Source organism: Patella vulgata, chromosome 6 (genome assembly GCF_932274485.2).
Source record: "Patella vulgata chromosome 6, xgPatVulg1.2, whole genome shotgun sequence".
In the NCBI taxonomy this organism is placed as follows: domain Eukaryota; kingdom Metazoa; phylum Mollusca; class Gastropoda; family Patellidae; genus Patella; species Patella vulgata.
In genome coordinates this window covers 52,051,868-52,077,719 of record NC_065884.2, presented here as the reverse complement: position 1 = coordinate 52,077,719, position 25,852 = coordinate 52,051,868, and the positions used below count along the sequence as shown (strand labels likewise).

General features: G+C 32.5%; 1 protein-coding gene across 3 annotated transcripts in view; it reads right to left on the bottom strand.

Moving 5' to 3' along the window:
• LOC126825040 (myotubularin-related protein 13) overlaps nucleotides 1-25,852 on the bottom strand; it is an 82,268-nt gene that overhangs the window by 7,352 nt on the left and 49,064 nt on the right. Inside the window, exons 11-37 of one of the 3 annotated variants that reach the window (XM_050554463.1) lie at nucleotides 25,721-25,849; nucleotides 25,232-25,330; nucleotides 24,851-25,005; nucleotides 24,234-24,396; nucleotides 23,829-23,978; nucleotides 23,064-23,132; nucleotides 21,879-22,079; nucleotides 21,099-21,206; nucleotides 20,338-20,534; nucleotides 19,973-20,139; nucleotides 18,651-18,724; nucleotides 17,926-18,121; nucleotides 17,517-17,650; nucleotides 16,548-16,723; nucleotides 15,409-15,593; nucleotides 13,099-13,288; nucleotides 12,797-12,877; nucleotides 12,187-12,296; nucleotides 11,702-11,959; nucleotides 8,258-8,296; nucleotides 5,682-5,851; nucleotides 4,782-4,955; nucleotides 3,702-3,806; nucleotides 2,893-3,078; nucleotides 1,886-2,191; nucleotides 1,296-1,523; nucleotides 352-655 (exon numbers count right to left, since the gene is read on the bottom strand). In XM_050554463.1, coding sequence (XP_050410420.1) covers nucleotides 352-655; nucleotides 1,296-1,523; nucleotides 1,886-2,191; nucleotides 2,893-3,078; nucleotides 3,702-3,806; nucleotides 4,782-4,955; nucleotides 5,682-5,851; nucleotides 8,258-8,296; nucleotides 11,702-11,959; nucleotides 12,187-12,296; nucleotides 12,797-12,877; nucleotides 13,099-13,288; nucleotides 15,409-15,593; nucleotides 16,548-16,723; nucleotides 17,517-17,650; nucleotides 17,926-18,121; nucleotides 18,651-18,724; nucleotides 19,973-20,139; nucleotides 20,338-20,534; nucleotides 21,099-21,206; nucleotides 21,879-22,079; nucleotides 23,064-23,132; nucleotides 23,829-23,978; nucleotides 24,234-24,396; nucleotides 24,851-25,005; nucleotides 25,232-25,330; nucleotides 25,721-25,849 — 4,354 coding nt within the window. The remainder of the gene's footprint in view (nucleotides 1-351; nucleotides 656-1,295; nucleotides 1,524-1,885; nucleotides 2,192-2,892; nucleotides 3,079-3,701; nucleotides 3,807-4,781; nucleotides 4,956-5,681; nucleotides 5,852-8,257; nucleotides 8,297-11,701; nucleotides 11,960-12,186; nucleotides 12,297-12,796; nucleotides 12,878-13,098; nucleotides 13,289-15,408; nucleotides 15,594-16,547; nucleotides 16,724-17,516; nucleotides 17,651-17,925; nucleotides 18,122-18,650; nucleotides 18,725-19,972; nucleotides 20,140-20,337; nucleotides 20,535-21,098; nucleotides 21,207-21,878; nucleotides 22,080-23,063; nucleotides 23,133-23,828; nucleotides 23,979-24,233; nucleotides 24,397-24,850; nucleotides 25,006-25,231; nucleotides 25,331-25,720; nucleotides 25,850-25,852) is intronic. The other 2 variants (XM_050554464.1, XM_050554465.1) reach the window with 2 other exon arrangements.

Here is a 25,852-nt window from a genome sequence, read left to right as displayed (position 1 = left end):
GATTTTCCGTTTTAGTTCCCCCTTGTTAATGGTGCAGGATCGAGGGCACGATAAGGAACTGTGTCTCGTTTTTAAGAAGGGTGGAAAACCGAGCTAGGCTTTTGTGTACAAGCACCTAAAAGAACCCTTGACAGTTGGAATTTTGGAAATGATTGCACTTCCATTAGCCTTGATGGTGCAGAAAAGTCGGATGCTATCCCTATTTCATTTCATTTCATTTCTACAAAATATATGTGGCGTGTAGAGAATGGCATACTGTACTATTATCTATACCACTGACTGGTTGAACGTACCTGTTTTAGCTAAGTCACCACAGTACATGAGAACAATAAGCTGGGGTGGTATACGTACCTGTTTTAGCTAGTCCCCACAGTACATGAGAACAATAATCACAATAAGCTGGGGTGGTATACGTATGTCTTTCAAATCTGTGTGGTTGACTAAACATACGAGCTGCTTCACCTAACATTTTACCCTTGACTAAAATCTCTAGTGTAGAACGTTTATGTATAGAACGTCCATGTGATTTAACAAGCTGTGTATTAAATGAGATCTGTCTATGAATACTATCACGTTGAGGTGATTCCAATTTGTCCCATAATACTTTCCACTTCTGGGGTAAATGACCAAGATCAGTTTCAAGTTTGTGAATTTCCTGAAATGAGAGAAATAAACAAATTTTAACTGTTGAAATTGTAAATGTATTTCTCGACTCATATTATTAATAATACTGACCATGCAACTATGTAATTCTGATTTTTTTTAAGATTGAGATCTTAGGTAAAAAATTAACTATTTATATGAAGTGATCCATCTTATTTATTGAATTGTCAAATTTTAGAAAATATTTTGATTTATTACTGTGATACAAAGTAGTATGGGGTGTCATACCAGGGGTGGGTTATGCTTACTCTTTCTAAAACACCAGATACCACTGTTCAGTTATTTTATAAGTTCATAAAACTAGCAGTATTGTATACCGACAAAAAGAGTAGACCATATTCAATAACTATATAATTATGTAATCCATATTCAGTAAATACAAGTAATCCATATTCAGTAAATATAAGTAATCCATATTCAGTAAATATAAGTAATCCATATTCAGTAAATATCCAAGTAAACCATACTCAGCTAATTTAGTAATATATATATAAGTAATCCATATTCAGTAAATATTTGAGTAATCCATTTTCAGTAAATATACAAGTAATCCATATTCTAGTAAATATAAGTAATCTATATTCAGTAAATATAAGTTAACAGAATTCCATAACTGAATTTATTTGCCTTACCTGAAACTGTAATCTGAAATAGTTTGGTTGTTGAAGCATAATATTATCATAACAACCATTTAATATTTTACGTTTAACTATTCCCATGGCTTCTGCTTCTTGATCTTCATTCTGACGTAATTCTTGAATTACAAGTTCTATATCATATGATGGACCATGACATAAATCTTCATTCAAGAAATAATTCCAAATCTTCAAATTAGAAATATTAGAATATGGTCTCATCACCTGAAAGAGTAAATGAATCTAATTAAATAATGATTAAAAAGGATCTAATTTTAATGGTATTAATGAATTTTTTCAACTGAACTTTTGCTACGGGTAACAGGTGAACTTTCCTTCACCCCAACCTTGGCAGATCAAAATGACATCATTCATTTTCATGAATCTATCTATCTATATTTTTTATCGTGGTTGATCTGTTCATTAGTCTGTTGTGGGTTGGCCCAGAGGCTGTGAGAAAATGCAAATGACACATCAATCCTTTAAAACAGTCCTGATGTCCCGAGTACAGTCAAGGGTACAACAGGAACAGCTGTTGTTAAAAAAATATATGACAAGGGCTGAACTTCAGAATAGACTGTACATACCTGTTCTTGATCTTCAGGACTGTACATAAAATTAGTAAATATAGGTGATCGTCTATGTTGTTTGTCTATATAATCCCATATAGATACTCCAACTGATTGATGTTGATGTTTTGGTGAGAAACCAATCTCTTCATCAACATCATCAACTTTAGATGGTTTCTTCTCCTCTAATAACCAACCTGCTTCCACTCGTTCAAATTCATTGTCTAACATAAATGTTCGGAAGCGATTTGATACATAATGAAAGGCCAAGAACTTGATGAAATACTGATTAAATTCGAAGGATAATGGAAACTGGTTGTGTATCTAGAAACAAAACAAACTTATATTATTAATAATATAAAATAAAAGTCAGCAGGCTAATAACTTCAAGACAGTATATTTCACTCTATCTATTTAGACCTAACTAAAGTCCATATAGTGAAGTTCTTTCCACCTTATAATGAAGTTCTTTCCAGCTGGCTTTTTTTATACATTTCATCGACATGTTTACTTGTATAGGTAATTATTTTTCCTTCAATATGCTTACATTCATATTTCATGTGGCATATAGCAGATAATGACTCGTACAGATCCATTCACTTAATCTGAAATGTATGTTTGTTTGTGATTTCTGTGTATAGTGTCTTGTCTGCAGATTTATTTTGTGCAATTGTGTGTGGTGCAGTCCCCCTGCACTTACTATTATAATGAAGTTCTTTCCACCTTATAGTGAAGTTCTTTCCACCTTATTATAGTAAAGTTCTTTCCAATTACCAAATAATTATAACAAAAAACATAAACATTTGCTATATTCTGTTGAGTTGTATGCCAACTATGGAAGTGTTGTTAAATTAACCAATGTGTGAGTCACTTACAATAGCAGTCAAACTTTGAATGCAGTAACAATGTTTCTTTAACAGGCACTGTATCTTTTCGTGAATTCAAACACTAAACCTCCAAGCCGTGTCTATCAAACGAGACAGAGCAGTTCATGAACACTATGTATGTTTTGTTGATAATCTTACCTGATGTACGACATCTAGAAACTGTAGAAATAATGGAGCAAAACCACTGGCTTGATTGGCAGCTGTTTGATTACTACGATGTGTAAAACGATGACCAAATGATATCCATTCTTTTTCTATCAAAGCTTTAAAACCTTCAATAGTTCTATAGTATGGATCTAATAATATCTCTGCTATAGATATCACCTACAATAGATAAAACAACCAAATTGATAACATTATACAGATTCAAATTGGTACAGATAAACTCTGGAAACAAAACCTGGATGGAAGGATGGACAACAACAGTCCATTTTAATATCCCAACCTTTGTTTCATGCGACACAGGAGAATTAGAACAATACTTATAATACAGATATTGAAAGAATTGTAACTAATAGTCTAATCCCATTTTAATGGAAGACTTTATTTGAGTCTTATGTTTAAGTTACAATACATAGGACATTTACTGGATGCTATGTCGATATTCCACACACTGTTCTTGGGTATTGAGTTTTAATACCCCTTGTTATCTGTTACCATTTGAATTAAGGACAAGTTTCTAGGATAATCTTCTTCCTGTTTTAGAGTTTACCTCTTAAGTTAACATCAATTTGAAATTCACTTCAACAGATACACCAGAAATCGTATTGGAAATCGTCTGTACAAATCTTGACAAAAACTTGTGATATGTCAGTATAAAAGAATTTTTTAATACAACTAAAACTGAACACATAGCTTAAGCAACATATGACACAATTAAATGGAATAAAAGTTACTTAGAAGTTTCAACGAGTGTTATATCATCTTCTATAAAGATTAGAACTGACCTGTGTTGTAACATCCCAACCATCTTCTAAACAGACAATAACAGATGATCCCTGTACATCTAATAGATCTACTGTAGCACCAGCTAACTGTAGTATACTCTGTATCTATATTAAAACAATACAAATAATATATATAATTTATAGCAATCAGTTTGAAAATCTATATTAGTACTGGGTACCTGTCACAGATTTCTCTCATGAAGCTAATAGTTTCGTTCTCATATGACCTCTTCAGGCTTAAAGAGACATTGTGTGGCTGTTCCTGTTATATAGTCGGTGGAGAGATTTTGTGGCTGTTCCCGTTATATAGTCGGTGACGACTACAGTAGTAGTCTTGGCAATGTCTGGAGTAATTCTATTGAAAGAAATGATGTTTTACCACAGTGTTTTGAAATGAAATAAAATGGGGTTTAACATCCTACTGAAGGGCATACACCATACAGTGTGCTATGAGGGAAATTTTGCCCGGGCAGCGGCACTATCGCCTACTCTTATATCGAATTCCAACTGCCAAGGGATCTTTTACGTGCATTCCAATGTATTCACGGGAACTCGGTTTTTCGTATCATCCAAAGGACTAGACAGCTGTCCTTGTCAGGCCCTCCGTTCTGCACCACTGACAAGGGGAAACCACAGTGTTTTGATGAACATGCAATAGTAATAGACATCTGTGTAGTATTTTAATTAATGTATAGAAATGTATACACAACTGTGGCTCGGTAATTATAGCTCACTAACCACGAGATTTAAACCCAGTACTGGTTAACTCTGGTCAGTGGTGTCTGACTAGGCAAAATTCCTTAACTACAGATAGTTTACCATGGTAATACAGTGGCAGCCAGTTTTACACTACATCCATATTGTTTAATGAAATTATCATTCAATTACTATATAATCTGAAATTAATGAGCCAAATCTTTAAAATTACTCAGATTTTCTTATCCAACTAGTAAACATAAATAACAAATCCGCCCCCACTCCCCCCCTTTTTTTTCACTCTTTATATTCAAGTTAACAATTGATAATTCAAATCTGACACGATAAAGAATCTTGGATGAAAATCATAAAGGTATAATTTACCTGTAAAAGCCATTCTGATTCTTCTACAGCTTTATAAAAACCTTCACCAACAGGAAACGCTGTACTTGGTATACAAGCTCTCATTAACTTCTTAAAACTAGCTTTAACATGTCGTACTTCATAAAAATCTACTGGTATAAAATCACACTTAGGAAAGGACTCCATTTTAATTCCCTGAAACAGCAAATGAATGACTTGATACCATCAATCTTTACAAGAGGTAGACTCAGCATTTCTGGCCCTCTCACTTTTCTAACCATAATGATTTGAACTGGTACTTTCTAAGCAAGGGTAATAACTTTGCACAGAATAGAGATTTGAGTCGGGTTTTGAATGGGTTAGTCCTATACATCTGAATAAAAATCCATCAAGAAGGATTTCATGAATCTGTAAATAATCACACAGGCATACTATTTTTAAATCAAAAAAAAAAAAAATACACAAATAACTTTTCCCTCTAGAGCTAGAAAAAATACTTGGATATGCTACACTTTGGGCCATGGATCCAATACCAATCAAAAGAGAGAGAGAGAGAAATGGGGTTTAACGTCCACTCGACACAAACTAGGTCATTTTGGGACTAACATATGGTTTAATTTTATTTCAATAATTCGCTTGCACGTAGGGGTCTTTAGCAGTGGGGGAGGAAACCGGAGGACCCGGAGAAAACCCACGAAGTTGGACAGGCGACCCTACACCTTGTCACGTACAACCGGGGATTCGAAACCATGCCAGTCGACTCAATGACAGACTTTATGATACAGCGCGCGCATGCTAACCATTCAGCCATCCAACCCCCCACCAATCAAAAGATACTAGTGATCAGGCAATAATGTCCAGAACATGGAGCGCATAGAATATAGGCATATTTTAATAATTCTCAAGACTTATTCAACTAACCTTCATTTGAGTTTTTTCACCCAGTACATATAGACGAACTCTATGTAGATGTTGAACAGAGTTATTGATCAGATCACCTCGACTGTCTAAATTACCATTATGAGATCTAGCTTCAGGCCCTGATGATGAAAGGCGGGATTTTTCACGTAAACTACCAATACGTTGTAAAGCTGTAAGTAAGGAGATTAGTATGCTACAAAGTATTAAATCTAGATAAGCTTAAGTTTATAAAAGTGTGTAAAAGCTAAAATAAAATATAAAAGTATTTAAATTTTAAAAAAATAAAATTCATTAACTATCCAATACATCTTACGAACTAAAGTAAATCCCAAATAATAGGATTAAGCAATTAATTAATGTAAGAAAAAATAGCATCATTTTCTCCCTTCTAGAAATATTTCTAACTACAATCTTATCCCCTCATATCTAATTTCAAATGTATATGTATCTATAATAAAACTAATATGTGCACCCTTTAATTAATAGCATCAATAAAAATCATTAATAAATAAATTTTAATTGATATAAAATATGAACTTGGTTTTATTAGATGTTGAATTGTATTAGTTTCAACATGCACAATATATTACTATTGGCTTGTTTAAACATAAACAGTTGAAATAAAAACATACATTAGTAAACTAAGAAGAAAACAATTAATAAAAAAAAAGAATATATGAAAAAAAAACAACATCTGTAGCTTAATAAATCAATCTTTTAAAAGCACTGCTAAAACAATTCTAGATTTAAATAAATCCATTTAAAGCCATTACTTGGGGTAGAAGTCTTAGTTGTTCCTATATTTAATTATGAATATAGAAGATATCTTGAGAAAAGAGCATGCCATTTGGGTTATCTATATACTTATCTAAAAGGTTTATAAAAGTTTTATATTTTATTAACTCTTATTATGGAATATACATACAAATTACAAAGCAAAAGGGTAAAATATGATAATAGTTCCCTTTATTGATATTTGTCATCTTTAGTTAGTATTAGGTTTTACATAACAAAGATCTTTTATTAGTAAGACAAAAAAACAATCCTGTCAAAAAAAAATAAAATCTCTACAATTAATATCTTTTAAATTGGCTGAGGCTACATAAAGTTATTAACATTTCTTCCTTACTAGCAATTGTAAGCAAACATCTATCGCACGTACATATACTATAGCCTAAATCCCTTCCTGTTATCATTCTTATTTCGGACATGTTTTAGTTGTTTCCAACTATCATCCACACATAACACCTAATTGAGGTAAAAACTCAGCCTTTTTTTTCTAAACTCCACAATCCAAAACACGGAACTTAAAGGCTCAATACCACTCTTGTTGTAACTGAATAATATGTCCCAATCTTTATTCTGGTCAACAAATTGCACTATTTCACAATATTCCAATTAATTGATGATACAAATTTCATCTTAACACACCTAATTTAAAAAATTGGAAAAATTCAACTAAATGATTTGAAAAGCCTGACGTAAAGCTTTTCAAATGTGACTTGGATTTAAAAATATTTTTGAACCCTTTGGACAAGTAAAATAGGATTTAATGGATAATTTACACAACAGGTAGGACACTAACACATCTAGTACTTAGAATAAGGCTATTTTTTATTTTCTGGAGCTGTCAAGCCAGCAAGAGTGTTATTGTCCCTTTAACAAGCACATCTGCAGAAACATTGCTATCTGGCAAAATCTTCTAGCTAGCATTGTAGACGTGACCATAAAAAAACAAAAAACCCAAAAAGCTGTCAGAGTTAACAGAAATTGTTGAAGGAAACTTCAAAAGATTTATTTACTTTACAATCTATATATTAGGAAGGAAAGAGAATTCCTGCGAGCCATAAAATTACATAACTGCCCCTCACTCCGGGTTTCGAATCTAATCCTTTAGTCATGATTAGTGGCATTTACTGATTTAGTGATTGACACAGTTATATGGGATAACAATCACTGATTTATTATACATAAGTACAATGTTTCAATAAGTTTTGAATCCTTGTAAAGAGAAATAAGACATTACATCCCTGCATTCCAGTTTAGCTAGCTTTAACTGGATTTCAGTATAATTGAACAGAAGTAAACTAAAATGGGGTTTAACATCCAAGTTTTCTGCACAAACCGAGCTAATGAAGATGGGGGATAAAACAAGCTCAAATCAATATATCTAGCACAAAAAGCATAGAGCAACATTACATGTTTGATGGATTTCGTAGGATTGAGTAATCTAATATATGCCATAGAACAATTGCTAAGAAATGAAATTAATTTTCCTTTGATTACTTTGATTGAGCATCTCATCCAGATCTTTACTGATAAATGTCACAAGTCAGTCAATTAATAAACAACAGTGCAATTACAATCACAAATAAAAGTCATGTGGCTTTGTTAACAAATCACACACAACTAAAATGAAATAATCCTAATTCCTGGTGAAACTATTCTATCGGGGAATGATAACAGGAAAATGCTTTCTAGGTAATAACGTCTATCTTATTACATGACGCGGACATGTTATCAACAGAATTTTAGTTAACATGCAGTGGACACATTCGCTGACAAACAAGTATTACTTTGTACGCCTCTTCGAGCTCTCCTTGGCATAGTCAGAACTGGAAATGTAATCATTGTTCATTTAAAAAAATAAAATCTTATTAATATACTGGAAAAAAATATATTTTGTTACTTGAACTGTTAATTGTAGACTTGGCTTATTAATTCAGATCATTTTAAGACAATACAAAATTCTTCTTTTGGTAACTCAATTATTTGATATTTATCATAATAATTTCTAACATGCTTAAAATTATATCAACTGTGCTAAAATATGTACCAGCAAACATCACAATAAAGGAAAAGACTTAAAAAAATGCAAAAAAGGTCTTTAGCTAAGAGCAGCATAAAACGCAATGAAGATCATTAAAGCATCAACATAAATATATCTTTCCCTAATTATCTATATATTAATATCATTATTTGGGTTAAAAGCAACTAAGGCTATAGTATACAGGCTACAAATTAAAAGTAATGTGTCTCAAAATGAAAACAATAACATTGTTCTTCGTTAATTCAAGTCAATAAAGAAAAATGGTGGTATCAAATAGATTATGCTTAATCTGAATAAATGAAGTGCAAGCTGTAACTGTTATATCTAAAATATATCTGTTATTGTTTTTATTAGTGAGTTGATTTTAATATACAGTATTTACTATTTGTGACTAGTGCCAACAAAATCAGTCAGCTATAGGCTATATACAGCAGTGATCAGTGGTGAGATTATTGATTTTTAGTTATCATCACCAAACAATATTTTGAAATGTTTTCTTTCAGAATTCTAAATCATTTTAAATTATTTGAACTCAAAAATTGATTTTTAAAAAGGGATGTTGAAACATACATGATCAAGATTCTCCCTAAAACAATCGCAATTGGTTGTCTATTTCACATCAAATAATTTTACAATTAATAGTCCAAAAGGCAATATTTTTGCATTTTAAAGCCTACAGTTGTGGCTTTCAGGAAATGTATTTTAAATTATTTGAACTCAAAAATTGATTTTTAAAAAGGGATGTTGAACCATACATGATCAAGATTCTCCCTAAAACAATAGAAATTGGTTGTCTATTTCACATCAAATAATTTTACAATTAATAGTCCAAAAGGCAATATTTTTGCATTTTAAAGCCTACAGTTGTGGCTTTCAGGAAATGTATAGAACTCAATTTTGATGAAGTGACCTAAGTGACTGATTTTGCTGGCACCAGTCACATTTGTAAATGACTGGGCAATAAACTAACATATAAACAACATGATTAAATAACAGATGTACATAACACTAAACTACGTAATTCTTTTGCAGCAATTGGAAAATCATAGTTTTTAGTTTCAAATCTTTGTATATTTGACAGCGAAATTAATTATAACTTTTTAAGACTACCGTCATCAACCAAATAAGTGCTGATGAACAAATGCGCAGTACGACTGTAAAATATAGAGACATCTAACAGTTTTTTGGGTTATTTTCATTTAAAACAGATTTAGACTAATAGTAATTTAACTATATTACTAATACATTTTCAATTTTGATTATTTGACACCCCTGTGTTTTCATACATGTCTTGTACAAGTCCCCAATTAATGTAACTGTTAACAGTCTCTAAAATCTGTGAAGCATAACACTTGTAAATTTTATATAGAAAAGAACACTATCTTAATTTATTTAACAAAACTACATTACACAAAACCTCATAAAAATTGGGAAGGTTGATCAGAAATGTCTCTTTGCAAAACTTCCTCTACACACTAAACTATTACAATATTAAAGTGTCTAAGTGTATTAGAACAGAGCAAGTACTCGTGATAAAATTCTTGGAGATTAAGAGAATGGGTGTGCACACTTATTCTGTTGAGTACGGTAAGATTTTTTTCTCAATGATATTTCACCTACCGGTACATAATACAATTTATGCAATATTTAGACAATGTCTTTAGATCATATATGAATTTTGGGCAATAAATGCAAAAGACTTTCATTAATTAAGACTGGCCTTTTATAGGTTTTATGTTAAGCTCTAACAAGTGGTTTAAACCTACGAGTGGCTCTACTGCCTTTGCCAAAGCTAGTACGCAGTCGGTGTACAGTATGACTAATGGCTCCGCTCCTCTTGGTATCACCCACAGTAGTGGCAGCAGCAGTAGTAGTAGTGGTAGTAGCTAATGCAAAATAGCAAAAATTAAAGCAAAATGCAAAATAAAAAAAAACTAAACAAAATAATTATGATTAGCACTGCAAAAATTAGAAGGAAAAAAAATGTTAATAGATCTATTTTCAGACTACGGTAGCATTTCTTTATAGTTAATGAATGAAACAGTTTTATAAATCAGACTTTATACACAAATAATTGTAAAGAAACAAATCAACATCTTTAAAATCAGATTAAATGATGCATTATAGATAAGAATAGTAATACAATATGAAGTAATGGTGCCTTCATTACTGATCGTGAATGCCTACAGGGTGTTTGTGTTTGCTGCTTGACTACTAATTTACAAGAACATAGTCTTGTTGAAGATTGAACCAAGATTATACAACTAATGCAACAAAAAGCATGAATTCTTTACTGACTATGGAAAATAAACTAATCAGTGTCTGATATGTTTTGTATTTACAAGTAAGTGTCACTGAGTAATGCTGCAGATTTTGGGTGTTTGTCTTTTTCTATTTTTCTAGAGTCACTATTTCTGTATAGTGTATCAAATATGATTTACAAGTACCCTAGTGACGTATACAGTAATTTTGATCATCAATGAGCGCACCATTAAGATCACACAAATCAGAATAAGAACATGGTCACAATACGACAGTCAGTACAATAATAAAGTAGATCTTTAATTCAGCAATGAGGAAAATAATAAAAGGCTTATGCTAAATTTCGTTAAGAATGACAGAGAAATATCATAATAAGTATAGCAATTTAAAAATCATCTCAGCACTGAGGCACATAAGAAAAATGTCTAAAAAAGATTAACCAAATGAAAAGAAAAAAAGAAATGACAGAAACTGAATTGTTCACATTTTATAGATACTTGCATAACAGTTTTTAACTCTTTATAAAACTCAAATGATCACATGAATAATAAACGGATTATGAAAATGAGCTCTGCAACAATTCACAAACAGACATAACCTAAAGTTATGAAATGAGCCTATCGGAAAAATATTTGCAAAATAGGTAGGAATCTAAATAGTTTAACAGTCATTCAGTATTATCTTTTGTTCTTCTTAAAGGACCTAAACCTATTTAAGATCAAAATAAAGTATTCAAATCTGTTGATTTAACCCTTTCAAAAAAATTAAGCAGAAGTCAGTTTGTCTAGTTTCAACTTTGGCTTAATTGTGCAGACACAGGAACGGAACACATAATGAAACATTGGCCATAAAGAACCCGAAAGACCACAACTTCATGATGTGAATTGTTGCAGATATAAGTACAGTTAGAAAATATATCAAAACTTACATCCAGGTTTAGGTTTATGGGCTACACTAGATCTAGCAGCCGGCGTTCCTTTATAAACACCACCACGACGTAAAACATCGGGTGTTTCTGGTATATTGAGAGGATCCATTAATCCAACCATCATGAGGGAATCTAGACTAGTAAGAGAATCACTATAGGATGGATGATAAGAACGAGCATTGTTTGGTGTAGCAGCTACAACCGCCATAAAATATTTCTCTTGTTCGATACTAGATGATGTTTCTCCACTTGAAGTTCCTACAATTAGTATAAACCAGTTAAATATAGTTGTAAGATAGTTGAATATTTCATCTTCTCTAGTAAAAGAGGCAATATTACCTTAACATGAGAATCAATGTAATTAACTACCAATATCAAAACATCGGCTGATACAGATAGGATTATCTGACAAAGAAAAACATCTCAAAAGTCATTTACTGATTAACAGAACTGCATGGATTTAACAAAAAATACTAGATAATTACCAGCAGATGGATTGTGTCGTAACATACCCATAAGACCACGACTATGTAAACCACTAGCTCGTAACAATAGAGCTTTAGTTCTCGGATGTCTCCATGTTATCACAGGTAATCTGAAAAAACACGTCATACATCACTGTATTTGTAATACAATCACATAATACATCACAGTACATTCTTAAAATAATAACACCACATCTCAAGAATATTATTTTTTCCAAAAGGTGTTCATAGCTCAAAGAGAGAGAGAGAGGGTTTAAGGTCCACTTGACACAAACTAGGTCATTTCGGGACTAACACATGGTTCAATTTTATTTCAATAATTCGCTTGCGCATAGGGGTCTTTAGCAGTGGGAGGAATCCGGAGGACCAGGAGAAAACCCCTGAGGTTGGACAGGTGACCCTACTCCATGCCACGTACAACCGGGAAATTGAAACCCCGCCAGTTGACTCAATGACAGACCTTATGATACAGTATGCATGTGCTAACCATTCGGCCGACCCCCCGCCCAGCTCAAAAATCTTAATTAATTCAAACTACCTCTTTATTCTAGTTGTAGGAGAGATAGGTGCAACAGGTTTTATATATTTGTATATATACATTCTAACCTACCTGTATTGACGATGACATCTAGCAAATTTTCTAATACTTTCATCAGTGACTGCAGCAGGTACTACAAGCAGGGCAGGATAACTATAACATAAAATTTATATGTTTACTGTATAATAATACGAACCAAGATACATTTTTTTTTTTTTTTAGAAAATTGTTATCTTGAAATTTTTATAATTATTACCGGTACAAACTTATTTCCGAAAATCAAACCACGAAATCACACAGCCATATCTATTACTACACCATGCAAGGAAACAGAAGTGAATTTAAAATATTTTCTATTTCTTTTCTTTTCTTACCTTCTACAGACAGAGTAATTGGCATTTACAGTAGAAATTCTAAAGAGATCTCGATTTGACTTCTGACCTGCCATTGTCAGATTAGCAAAACCTAATCTCTGGTAGTCCAGGTAACTTGGTCGTTCCATTAAACGTTCTAAATTCTTCGGATCATTTGAAAGAGATGTTGCAAATTCACTCTCATCAATTACTGAAATTCAACACACAAAATATATTAACTTGTAATTAATATCAATAGTAGACAGCAGCTAGTCAAATTTCAAGTAATAATAATAATAAATCGTATCTGAAAAATCTTATCAATAATCAAAATTCTATTTCATATTATACAAAAAACTATTAAAGATCTTAATTATCATGTTAACAAATGAAGTATACCAGCAGGTCAAATTCCTTTTCATACTTATAATGTATTCATTATTAACAAGTGAAAGATTCCCCATCTCAATCTCCCCAAAATAAATAGGTGATACTCATTAATGACTGACACATTTATCCAGCTGTCACAGGTTTTTTACGTGCATGCCAATGTGTACAGAGGACCTTGTTATTTGTACCCATCCAAATGAGATTAGATGCTGTCCCTTGCCAGCCCTCTAGTTCTGACTTCCTCATTGAGCCACCACAGCTCCTTAAAATTACAGACCCAAATTGCATAATATGCCCCAATAATTTAAACAAGTCAAATATTACAAATTGGAACAACAAGTGAGTGCTATCGACATGCATATTAACTGTGTTCATGTTAAAGAGCTCATCCACTCCTTGTCTTTAAATTAAAGTGACATGTCATTCATAATGGCTGCTACGTTTATTGAAAAGTTCTCAAGATTTACTATTTTAGCAACGAATATATTTTTCTCATTAGTTTAAAGATGGGTTCCCAGAAAAGTATTTATCGGGTGGTTATTTCCAATAAAAGTATGGCAATTTTGGTATATATGGAAGCCATATGGAAGCTTATATTAATTACTGAACTAAAAAAAACATTAAACTCTAGTACAATACACAACACACTTTTATAGCATAGTCATAAACAAGTAAATCGCTTTGGAATAATCCAAGATTTTCATGCTAATATGTTGTATTAAAAAATTACAAAAAATCATTCAACTAAAATATAACGTTCACATTGAATTTTGATTTTATTATTTCCATATTCGACTTAATTAAAATGATTTGTGCATTGTTAGATTTCTTGAAATTGTGTAACTTTCAAATAAAAATATTGGCCTTCATCTTTTGTTTGTTTTTGAAAATAGATTAGTTTAAATGAATTAATATATTAAATATCTACTTTAGACAAAAAAATGAAAGATAATTCTTCTTTTATTTAAGTTGAAGAATAATAAAATATTTGTTCAAATGACCTTGAAAAACTATTTGTATATTTGAAAGAGCGTGTACACAGAGAACTATCTACTCTATTTTGAGGATAGACCTCTGTTCTAAATGCCTGCCATGTCCAAATATTAGTATACTGTATATAGTCTAATGTGGTTCTATTCTGTTTCACATCTATCATACACAAAGTCTTATCAAACCTTTTTAATTTTATTAAATGGAAGCAGAATTAATACTTCTCAAAATATACTTATTGTTTTCAAATAAAATCGTTGATTTAGGACTTGTAATATTGGTCAACTATAGCTAGCTTAGTATTTGTTCTCAAGCAGAGCGAATTATAACAGAGCTACTAACAAAAAAAACAAACAATTGTCCCAAGAAGCAGTTTTACTATTAGAGTTAGAGCAGCTATTGTTCCTGACTATTATCTCCCTCCTTTTTTGACACAGGTAACAAATAACAACACATTTACATCTACTACAATAAACAATATCAAACCTTCAATTCCTAGTAGCAGAAGATAATAATCATAAAAACATATATATATATATTAGATAGATAGACAGTAAAGAAAACAGATTGGGGTTAAACTTGGATTCTAGTTGGAGGGAAAACGGAGAAAAAGGATAATTAGTTCTATTTAACTCTTTGAACCCTCATTAGTAAATATCTATAGCTGTATTGCCCTTCGATCTAGGGACTGCTGCCATCATTTCACCAAAAACTATTGTTATAAATTTTATCCTTCGACGTAGTGATTTAGACAGATCTGCTGAAAAATCATCTGATTCAAGAAGGTTAAGAATGTAGAAAGGGTTAAAGTAAAATTAGGTGATTTTTTCATTAAAATTCATCACCATTACCCCATAATTATACTGTCACAGAAAGTAGAGTTTCTAGGGGAGATAAGTAATTCTTATCTTCACAACATGCAATTAATGATAACTATTTTAATATACTTACTAGAGAGATCATCATAAACATCACTATTAGGACGTTCAGATTCACTATCAGATGATCGAGGAGATATATTACGTCTAGTGGATGGAGGTGTCGGTAATACATACTTCTTTTTATTATGAGTTGTTTGTTTAGATTTTAACCCAGCTTTACGAGCCGTCTTCAACAAGGTACGCTTCGCAAATTGCCTGAAATTAAAACGATGCAATTACATGTTTTGCCTAAAATTAAGATAGGTTGCCAGGCAACGAAATATACGCCCACAGCAGCTAAATCGCCCAGGCAATTAACAAGAGTTGTCGTATATTTTTACATTTTTTGGAAATGAAACATTTATAATACTTAAAATCTGATTAAGAGTAACAACTCATTAAGTAATTATCAGAAAATCATAAGAATTTGTTTGGCTTTTATAAAGTTCTCCTCCATGCTAATGTTTAGTATACGATACATTTAATATCATGGATTTAGCTGTTCAAATTATCAAAATGCATTGAAAATCAATAAACTTATTCGTCTCAAGACCTTAAACTCTGTGTATCAATCTAAAGTCAATCGAATGATAACTTTAGCCTCTAGAGCATCCACAAGATTTTTTGAAGTGATCAAGGGCCATAACTCAGTAATTGGAAAACTTGAAAATCAATAGGCTTCTTCATCTCATGACCTTAAATACTGTGTATAAATCTAAAGTCAATGGGATATTAACTTTAGCCTGTAGAGAGTCCACAAGATATTTCAAAGTGATCAAGGGCCATAACTCTGGCAGTAATTATCGGATATCGTTGAAAGTTAATAGGCTTCATCTCATGACCTTAAACACTGTGTATAAATTCAAAGTCAATCGGATATTAACTTTAGCCTCTAGAGCGTCCACAAGATTTTTCAAAGTGATCAAGGGCCATAACTCTGGCAGTAATTATCGGAAACCGCTGAAAATCAATAGGCTTCTTCATCTCACTAATATCAACAACATATATCAATTTCAAAACAATCAGATAATAAATGTAGTCTAGAGTGTTCACAAGAAATTGTGGGCGAAGGACGGACGGACGGACGTGGGCGACGGCAATATACAACCACATTTCCAATTGTAAATCAGTTAGTTATCCTCTATAAATACATGCCTACTAATTACTTACCGTAAGGAAGCATTTTTCTCTTTATGTTTGTGCAGAGGTGTGGCCTCATGAATCGTTTGACCGCTAAATGCGAAAGTGTGGAAGATGTTTGGTGGGTTGCGTAGTTTATTTGTAAGCTTTCTAAACGTTTCTGCATCATCCGAACCTACTTCTTCATCAAAGGCGATCTTCATTAACTGAAAAAATGAGGTTTTATATTAGTTTTAAAAAAAAGTTAACAAATCATTTCTTTAAAAAGCATATTGACAAATTAATTATTGGTACCATTACACCATTACACAGCCCAGACATTCTTATGTACAAATTCTAAAACAATCAGATAACATGTGGATGGCGGACAAATGTGAGCGCTGACAATATGTGAACACATTTCCGTATGGGCATATCAAATCAAACAAGCCAACAGTGAGGCTGATGTCCCCCACCGAAATCCCCAAATAAATAAAAGGCACATATCAATTAATTGCACATTTTTCAAAAGTATCGAGCAATCAAACTGATTTTCTATACTTAGTCTAAACATAAGATGTTAACGATCAAACTCTGTCAAGGTTTTTAAGTACCTGGTAGTGAAACTATACACTAAGTTTCATCACTCTCCATTAGTTAGAATCAAAGTTATCTTGTCCCAAAGCATCGACCAAAGAAATTGCTTAACTCTGCTTAGCTTTATCAGGAAATGTTAAGCATTGAACTCAGTCAAGACATTCACCTAATGAACATCTACATCAAGTTTAAACATTCTACCTCAATTAAAAGCCGAGTTGTTATTTTCCAAAGTCTTGACCTATCAAATTCTCACCATCGAATTTAGTCAAGGTATTGATGTAAGGAATCTATACTCAGAGTTCAATTGCTCTCACCAAGTTTGAACATTTGGCCTCAATTAGAAGGAGAGATAAATTGCTTCTGGCTCTGCTTACCCTGAGCTCTAGGATGCTAAACCCCATTTCATTTCATTTCACTAACCTGAAAGGCATTTGATCGTATCTGTAATCCTTCCTGTAACCATTGATCTAAATGAGGTAAATACTGAACACTTAACTTCTTCTCTTTCGTAATGGTGGATATAGGAAAGCAGCGAATAACAATTTGTTCACAGGCTAAATAAATAGAAAAGTTTTACAAAATCATAAAATATACTCAATTATTCGTCACATAAATGAAGACTAGTAGTAATAAATATTTAAATAGGTCTTCCCCTGTGGGAAAATCTTCTACGGTAAATGACATTTACTATAGAAGTTCTGTCTCATAAGAAAAAAAAACCAACCATATGTTCAGTAATTAACACGACTAAAATATGAGGTAGAGTCTGCTTACCACTTCTGATTCATTTGGATAGGTTATAGTGCGAACATAATTTTAATGTACAAACCTAATGGATCACAAGGTGTGCCTTTAAATATGATTCTATAGGTAGTAAGGAAGACAGCGCCCTCTGCTGGTAGTAGAGATGGTCCTCCCATGTTGCCACCTGTTCCTTCTTCTCGACCATCTGGCAAGAGATAAACTCGTAACCCGTCCATGACAACTTCTTCTGATGGCAGTAATGTAGGAGTGAGAAGCTTGGGCTGTAATCATAATATCAAACAATTATTAAAATTCGGAGCTAAAGATAAATTTGTGGTTAATTTCATATATTTCATATATTTGATATCTTTCATACAGCAGGTTTACGATTAAATTCTAACTTCAGCATTATACTACTTTACAAGAAACCTACAAATTTGAACCAAAATGTAAACTAGATGCAGAAAAGACAATAAAATTATCTTCAGTCTTGATTACCCAGATTCAACAAATGGTCTGGAAGTACACATCTAAAAGTTTACTTTTATTAACAGTCAGGGGCATGGAGAATTAATAAATAAACAAATAAAATCATAGATCACATCACACATACTTTAGTGAGCTCAATGGTTAGACTGACCCAATGCTGATGGCTCTTTCGAAATGATATATTTCATTTTTTCCTTATATTTGTTTTAAAAATTTGCAAGAATACTAAGTATTCACATAAATTTGACTTTATGAATCGTTATCCATGTCCATTGGCATATCCTGACTCTATAGTGAAATATAAATAGTTATATCACTTACCTTCTGTATAGGAGGTAATCTTTTACTTTCTTTATGAACAGCTTCTAATGTTTCTATATGCATAGCAACAACACCTGATAAAATAAACAATATTCACTCTTGTATTTTATTAAACAATTAGCTTTAATGTATTAGTAAACAACCTAAAATACAGATACACACTATAGTCACTATCCCTCACGTGAGTCCAATATTTCATCTGGTATAGGGGGGTTGGATGGCCCAGGGCTTGCCACGAGCAAATTGGAGGCGAGTAGATGACTACTCACGCAAATATAGACTTGCACGAGTGAGGCGAGTACATGTATTTACTCACACAGAATGATGTGCGTGAGTAGCCATTTAAATTTCATGTGCCTAATGGCAATGCTCTTGTCACTTCGGTGGAAGCGGACGTTGAATAAAGCTATTTCACACACAATGACAATGCATACTCTTTTATTTCCTTGGCAGTAATATTATCTGTAAATCGTCTTCCCATGACAAGAACGTTGCAAGAGAAACTGGGCTTCCCTTTGCCATCGTTGGCGTGCTGAGGGGATTCGGGTAAAGCTTAGAAAGGTAAAAGAACAGGCAAAACAATTTCAATCCAATCAATTTGCAGAAAAGATGCGGGATCGAAAGAATTGCTATTAATAGAAACGACAACATCCGCTCAATGTTTGATTATCCAGACACGGCAAAGGACATCCGCTTAAAAACCGCCTGGCAGTACGTGTCTCAAAGTATTTTTAGTAACAACAGTTGGCACTGGAAAGACACGCCGCGTGCGCAATAGTGCATCGATATGAAGGCATACAAATTGTTTACGGCTTTTTATATTACGATATTCAATTATTTCTGATTAATTATTTTTTATATTTGCTCGAGTACTTAATCACTCACGTAAATTTGGTTTTACGCGAGCGTAGCGTGCGCTTGAGTAATTACTCGCGTCTCGTGGCAAGCCCTGTGGCCGAGTGGTTAGTATATGGCGCTGTATCATAAGGTCTGTCATTCAGTCAACTGGCGCGCTTTCGATTCCCCGGTTGTACGTGACAAGGAGTAGGGTCACTTGTCCAACCTCGTGGGTTTTGCTGGGTCCTCCGGTTTCCTCCCACTGCTAAAAACCCCTACGCAAAAGCAAATTATTGAAATAAAATTTAAACCGTATGTTAGTCCTGAAATGACCTAGTTCGTGTTGAGTGGATGTTAAACCCCATTTCTCTCTCTCTCATCTGGTATAAATAATATATGATGGAAATGTTGCGCTTACATTATTTGAAATAATGGTATGCCAACATCAAAGGATATTGTCAGTATTTTAAATATAAATATTATACCTGGTATCATTTGATGTAATGATTTAACATGATCAGATGTAACACCACCATCATTACATACTTTATCTACAAATCGTGATACAAATCGTATAACATTAGCTCCAACATCAGATGCTTCTGATTCATCGAAACCACTCTCAGCATCAAAACTATCACTTTCAGCAATACTACAAAATATAAACATAAATATCTATAAATGGTAAAGACAAAATATTAACATAAATATCGGTCAACATCTGGATCTTGATCAAACATGGAACCTCCAGGTTAGCAAGCCAACATCTTACTCACTGAGCCACTGTGGCTCCCTAGGGACGAATGGACTAAATAAGAAGAATAAAGAAGTGATTAAAAGTGATATTAACCTGGCCGTTATATTACTGTTACTATTACTCTCTCCATCGAAACCTGTTGTATTTTTTAACGTTTTATGAACATCTAGTGGTACTCTCAAATAAACCATTCTATTAGCATAATGTATAGCTTGACTGTAGACTGTAGATTCTTCATTACTCATCAGTTCATCTCTCTGTTCTTTACCTAATGTTGGCCACACTCGCAACTATAGCAAATAATACAGTATAAATTATATGTAACCTTCCTGAGGAAAATAAATGATTATCTATAACTTTTAACATGGACGGGAAATCTTCCTTTGTTCTTTTTGTTGAATAAGCTGATTGTTTTCTTCTAGTAGATTGGCTGAAGCTTAACCATGCAATAACTACACATTTTCAATGTTATTGCACACTTTTGCTGGTTTACGCTAGTTTTAGTAGAAATCATATACAAAAGTGGGGAGGGTTTTCTGTGCAATAACGAGCATGTTGAGCAGGTGTCAATGTTACAAGTCATTTATAACACGCTTCATTCGTTAACAGGTTTAACACCTTGGCCTATGGCCTCTGTGGTTAAACCTGTTAACTCATGAAAGCCGTGCTATAAATATAACATATATTGCTTGATAAAGATACCTGTAATAGTATTAATATGTTGTGTTATTATGAATGTATATTAATGTAATTGATATTGTGCTATATACATTCTAATGCAAGTGTTCAAAGGAGTTGTTTCATCTACTCTTGCCATTGGGAAGATGTGTTATGAATTCAATGTGATAATATACCTGTTCAGCAGCTATTTCTAGAGCACCTATTTCTCTATGTCTATATTTACCACCAGCTGTTCTTCTATAACCATCACCTATAGATCGACTCCAACTTGTATCATGACTCTAAAAACAATATTCAGCATTTCTTTATTTATATTAAAGATGTATTATGTAAGAGCTAAATCTGCCCATTACAGGTCTTTAGTTTGTTATATAAACTAGTTTTTACATGTTTATTAACACGACCAGCCTATAATCATTTCTCTAAACAATCGGATGGCAGAGATTTAAATGGATTAGAATTTACAAATTTAATGATAAAATGAATAATCGAAACTAAGTCTCATTTGTCCAGTACCGTTGCTATGGTAATATAAATTTACGCTACATCTTCCAACACTCATAATTCCGGTCAAAATATTAATTTTTTATTATTTATTTTTGAACTATTATAGCAAGCAGTTTTAAAATAGTTTTCAATCCAAAGTACTTCATGAATTTCAAACGTGCTTGACCTTGGTTCTTGAGATTAACATCAGATTACAACTTTGTTTCTTTATTTTTTTCTAATTTTACCACTATATATCACTGCAATATTTAGTATGACAGGGAAATATTTATATCAAACAATTGTATTCCTACTCATTCTCATATCACGTTGCCATAATTCACAATATGTAGCGCTATATACCAATACAGACAATATGATTAGTCATAAAGTTCATACAAAAACAAAATTAAATTAATTTCTGATTTTAAACAAAATGAATCATTATTTTGGTTGTTTCAACTTACATCTGCAGGAGATTGTGGAGATTTTGAACCCTCTCTTTGTCTTTCTGATACTAAATGTTCTTCATAATATGGTAAATATAACTGTCTAATTTGTTTTTGAACATCTTGGTAAAATGACTGTTCCCAGAACGCTAGATTCGCCCAAACAGCATGGTCTTGAACACATGTGTATGCAAACTGTATCACTCCCGTACATAGTTTCTGTAGAAACAAAAAATCCCAACCAAATAATTACAAAGAAAAGAAATAAACAGAGATAAAATAAAATGAAATGAAATGGGGTTTAACATCCTACTGTTCTGTTCCAACTGGGATAATGAAGACAGACATACGCCATACAGTGCTATGAGGGAAATTTTGTCCGAACAGTGGTGCCAAGGTCTACTCTTATATCGAATTCCAACTTTCAAGGGATCTTTTACATGCATGCCAATGTGTATACAGGACCTATGTTTTCGTCCCATCTGAATGACTAGACAGTTGCACCACTGACAAGGGAAAGCCATGCCAGAAAATCGTGATGAGATAAAATGTGAAGAAAAGGACGGGAACAGGAATAAAGAGATTTGAATAGCTCTTGCAAACCTCAGTAGGATTTCAAATCTTGCTGACATTATTATTACTTATTAAACATTTATATAGCACATCATTCACAAAAGTGTTCTGATGTTGGTTTACAAAACAAACACACCTATAACATAATATAAAAACTGTTTAAATTAAAAACTTTCAAATATGAAAAAAAGATAGTCATAAATATAGTCTGACCACTGCATCTACCAGTGCAAGATTCACTTTATTAATGTATTACTGTTTTAACTGTTGCACAGTAGTCTTATACTGTCTAAAAGACAAAGTGACATTTCAAATATTAGAATCTTCCGATTTTTAGCTATAGGGGTACTCGATAGAATGTTCTGGAATTAAATTATCTCAAAATTACTGACAATTGAGTGAAAAGGTTGATTTCGGGCTACAACACATGTGCCAACTGCCTAATAACCTCTCAACCAACCATGACAGCTGTAACATATTCAGTGTGTTTAATTATGTCATGATTCGACTCACGCCACCTCCGTTGTCGGGATTGACAACGCGTCACTCAATTGCATTTCGGTCAATATAGGATGTTCTGGACAGACAATCGAGTATCCCCCAAAGAACATATCAAGATAGATAACTCACCCTACAGAAGGCTGTAGCTAATGGTAATATAGATGCTGCTACACCATGTTCATCCATACTACTATCATTCTACAAGTAAATAAATTACACTCATTATCAAATATTTAAATAATAATGCCACTGTTTACAAAAATTTAATAGAATGTATATATTGATACAGTTAAATTAAGGGTACATTATGTAAGATTTAGATAAAGAGCTAGCCATGCTTGCTATAATAGTTCGAAAATAGTTAATGTAAAATTAATAATTTGAAACTTTCATTCAAATTACTCTATTGTGAGCGAAGATATTAGCCTTTGAAGGTTTGACAAGACGTGTGCAATAATTTCAACCACTGTACTGGTTGTATGAAGCTAAGTCTCGCTCCTCCATTTTTAGTTTAAATCAAAATATGGCGGAACTGTTCTAATCTATTTAATATCGGAGAAATCCGATGCCATCAAGAGTTGATTATGGCCTGGATCAGTTAATTAATGTCTAATTAATAATTTAGAAAACATTTCAGGCCCAAAGAAAGACCTGCAATAGGCAGATTTAGCTCTTGCATAATGTATGCTTAATTGAAAAACATCAAAGAGTTTATCTGAAAACAAAGCTAAATATTGGTATGCTAAATTTCGAATTGCTTTAAGTATTTTGGAAATAGCGTGCTGCATACCAATATATTTTCACAGTTTCTTATCTTAAGTGTGCTTTGTGAAATGGGACCAAGGTCTTGAGAATTTATTATTATTAAGTATACTTATTCATAATACAATTTACCTGTAAAGCACAGTTGAGTAATTTTACAACTAAATCAAACTGTTGATGTTCTAACATGGCACGGTTAGATAATACATGATAACTTAATTCTTGTGTCATGGCTAGTCTAGCTACTTTACTCTTTAAAGCTCTTAATACTGCTGGAAATATCTAAAATAAACACACAAAAACATTAGGAAATGCATTGAATATAAACTAAATAAAAATATTCTTACTTGGGTTTTTTTCATGGTCTTTCAAGATATGAAAAAAAAAAAAATGTGTCAAGGGAGACAACTTGGCAGTGTTATCTCCCCTTAGACCACAAATTTTTATCAAAAAATCATTCTGGAAAATGAAGTATATTTTTAAATGAGGATTTTATGCCCATAGCTCACAAATTCAATTCATCCAAAAGTAACCTACTATTCTGGCATCTGAAATCCTATTTTCAAAAATATAGTTGATACAATTCCTTAAAACTTCAAGACGTCTGGCATGGTTTTCCACCATTTGTTGTTTGTCAATGGCAGAAATAGGTTGGCCCATGGGTACAATTCTAGGTTGATGAGGTCTTACGTTAGCAATCCTAAAATCATTAAAGAAATAATACTGCTATGTTAAAACATCTTATAGTTATAGTTCAAAATTTAGTTTTACTTGTGTTTACTACACTGGGATCTGGAAGAGTTGTTATATAACCCGCATTCTGGTTGATATTGAGGGATTAGACAATGAAACGGTCTGTTACAGCGATTTTTGGGCGTGCGTGTGCTGAACTGTGGGTATCCCAGTAAAAACATCAATGGTGATCAGTAAATCAAAAGTCTGTAGTTTGCAAAGGGATTCAAAATCCCTAAAAAAAAAACTAATATGATCGTTGAAAATTGATGTTGATCAAAGAAAAAAATCTAACTTGTGTAACTATTCAATCACTATTTCAATTCCTTTTGCAAGTCTACATTATCAAATTAATATCTAAAACAGTACGGTATCAATAACTGTGTATTCTGGATGCTAGATATGATTAACAAATAACTTACTTCGATTTAATACTGGATTTTGAAAGGCCTTCCTCTATTATCTCATGAACTGTTTTACTATTTAATGTAGGAAATGCAGGTTGATGCGTTCTAGCATAGGCTCCATCTGTGGGTTTCGGGACTTTTTGTATATATGGCTGTGGATTAGGGAATTCCTGAAGAAATAGATTTTACAATTTTAAACAACTTTGTATATTAAGTAAAATAAAATATAAATATTGTAAAACCAACTTTGCCAAACAAGGCATCTTACATATCTTGAAATTTATCAGTGTTTTGAAAAGGGAATGATGTGAATGGTGTTTACAGTGTTTTTAAAAACAGAAATGATGTGAATGGTATTTACAGTATTTTGAAAAAGAGCACTTCATATATACTTACATTAAGATAAAGTTGATTAGAGATGTTTTTAGTGTTCATCATCATTTTATCTGGATGGTTTTTCTCTTCTTTTAATTCATCTTGGATTGTTGCATAAACCTAAATAAAGACATTATACAGTTATATATATATACAAAACATAACAACGATCGACATATTTATGAAGCTGAACTTTCCAAATTTTGTAAATCTACCATAATCGGCAGTAGTTACAAGTCGTGTTATTGTTGGATGACGTTCTGTGATATATATAACAAGACAATCACTATCTTTATGGTTAGTGAAATCTAATTAATGTGTCTGTTCTTAATCTGACTGAATCCAAGTCGGGAAATTATCTAGCTTTGGTTGTTTTCTTAAATACATGTTAAATAATCAATCTGAGTACATATCTACATGGATTAAACTCTATGAAATTTGATATTTTACGAATAATGAAAATCAATCATCATTACTTTAAGAAAACATTGTTTATCTGTGTTAACTTACTTCATCAAAAATATCACAGACACGATATGGAGGACCTCTTTCTGTTACAAAGCTAGAAAAACTCATTCCATCTAAAACACGATGTGTAAAGTCATCTTCCACCATTCCTCTATAGCCCAGAAAAAAAGCCTA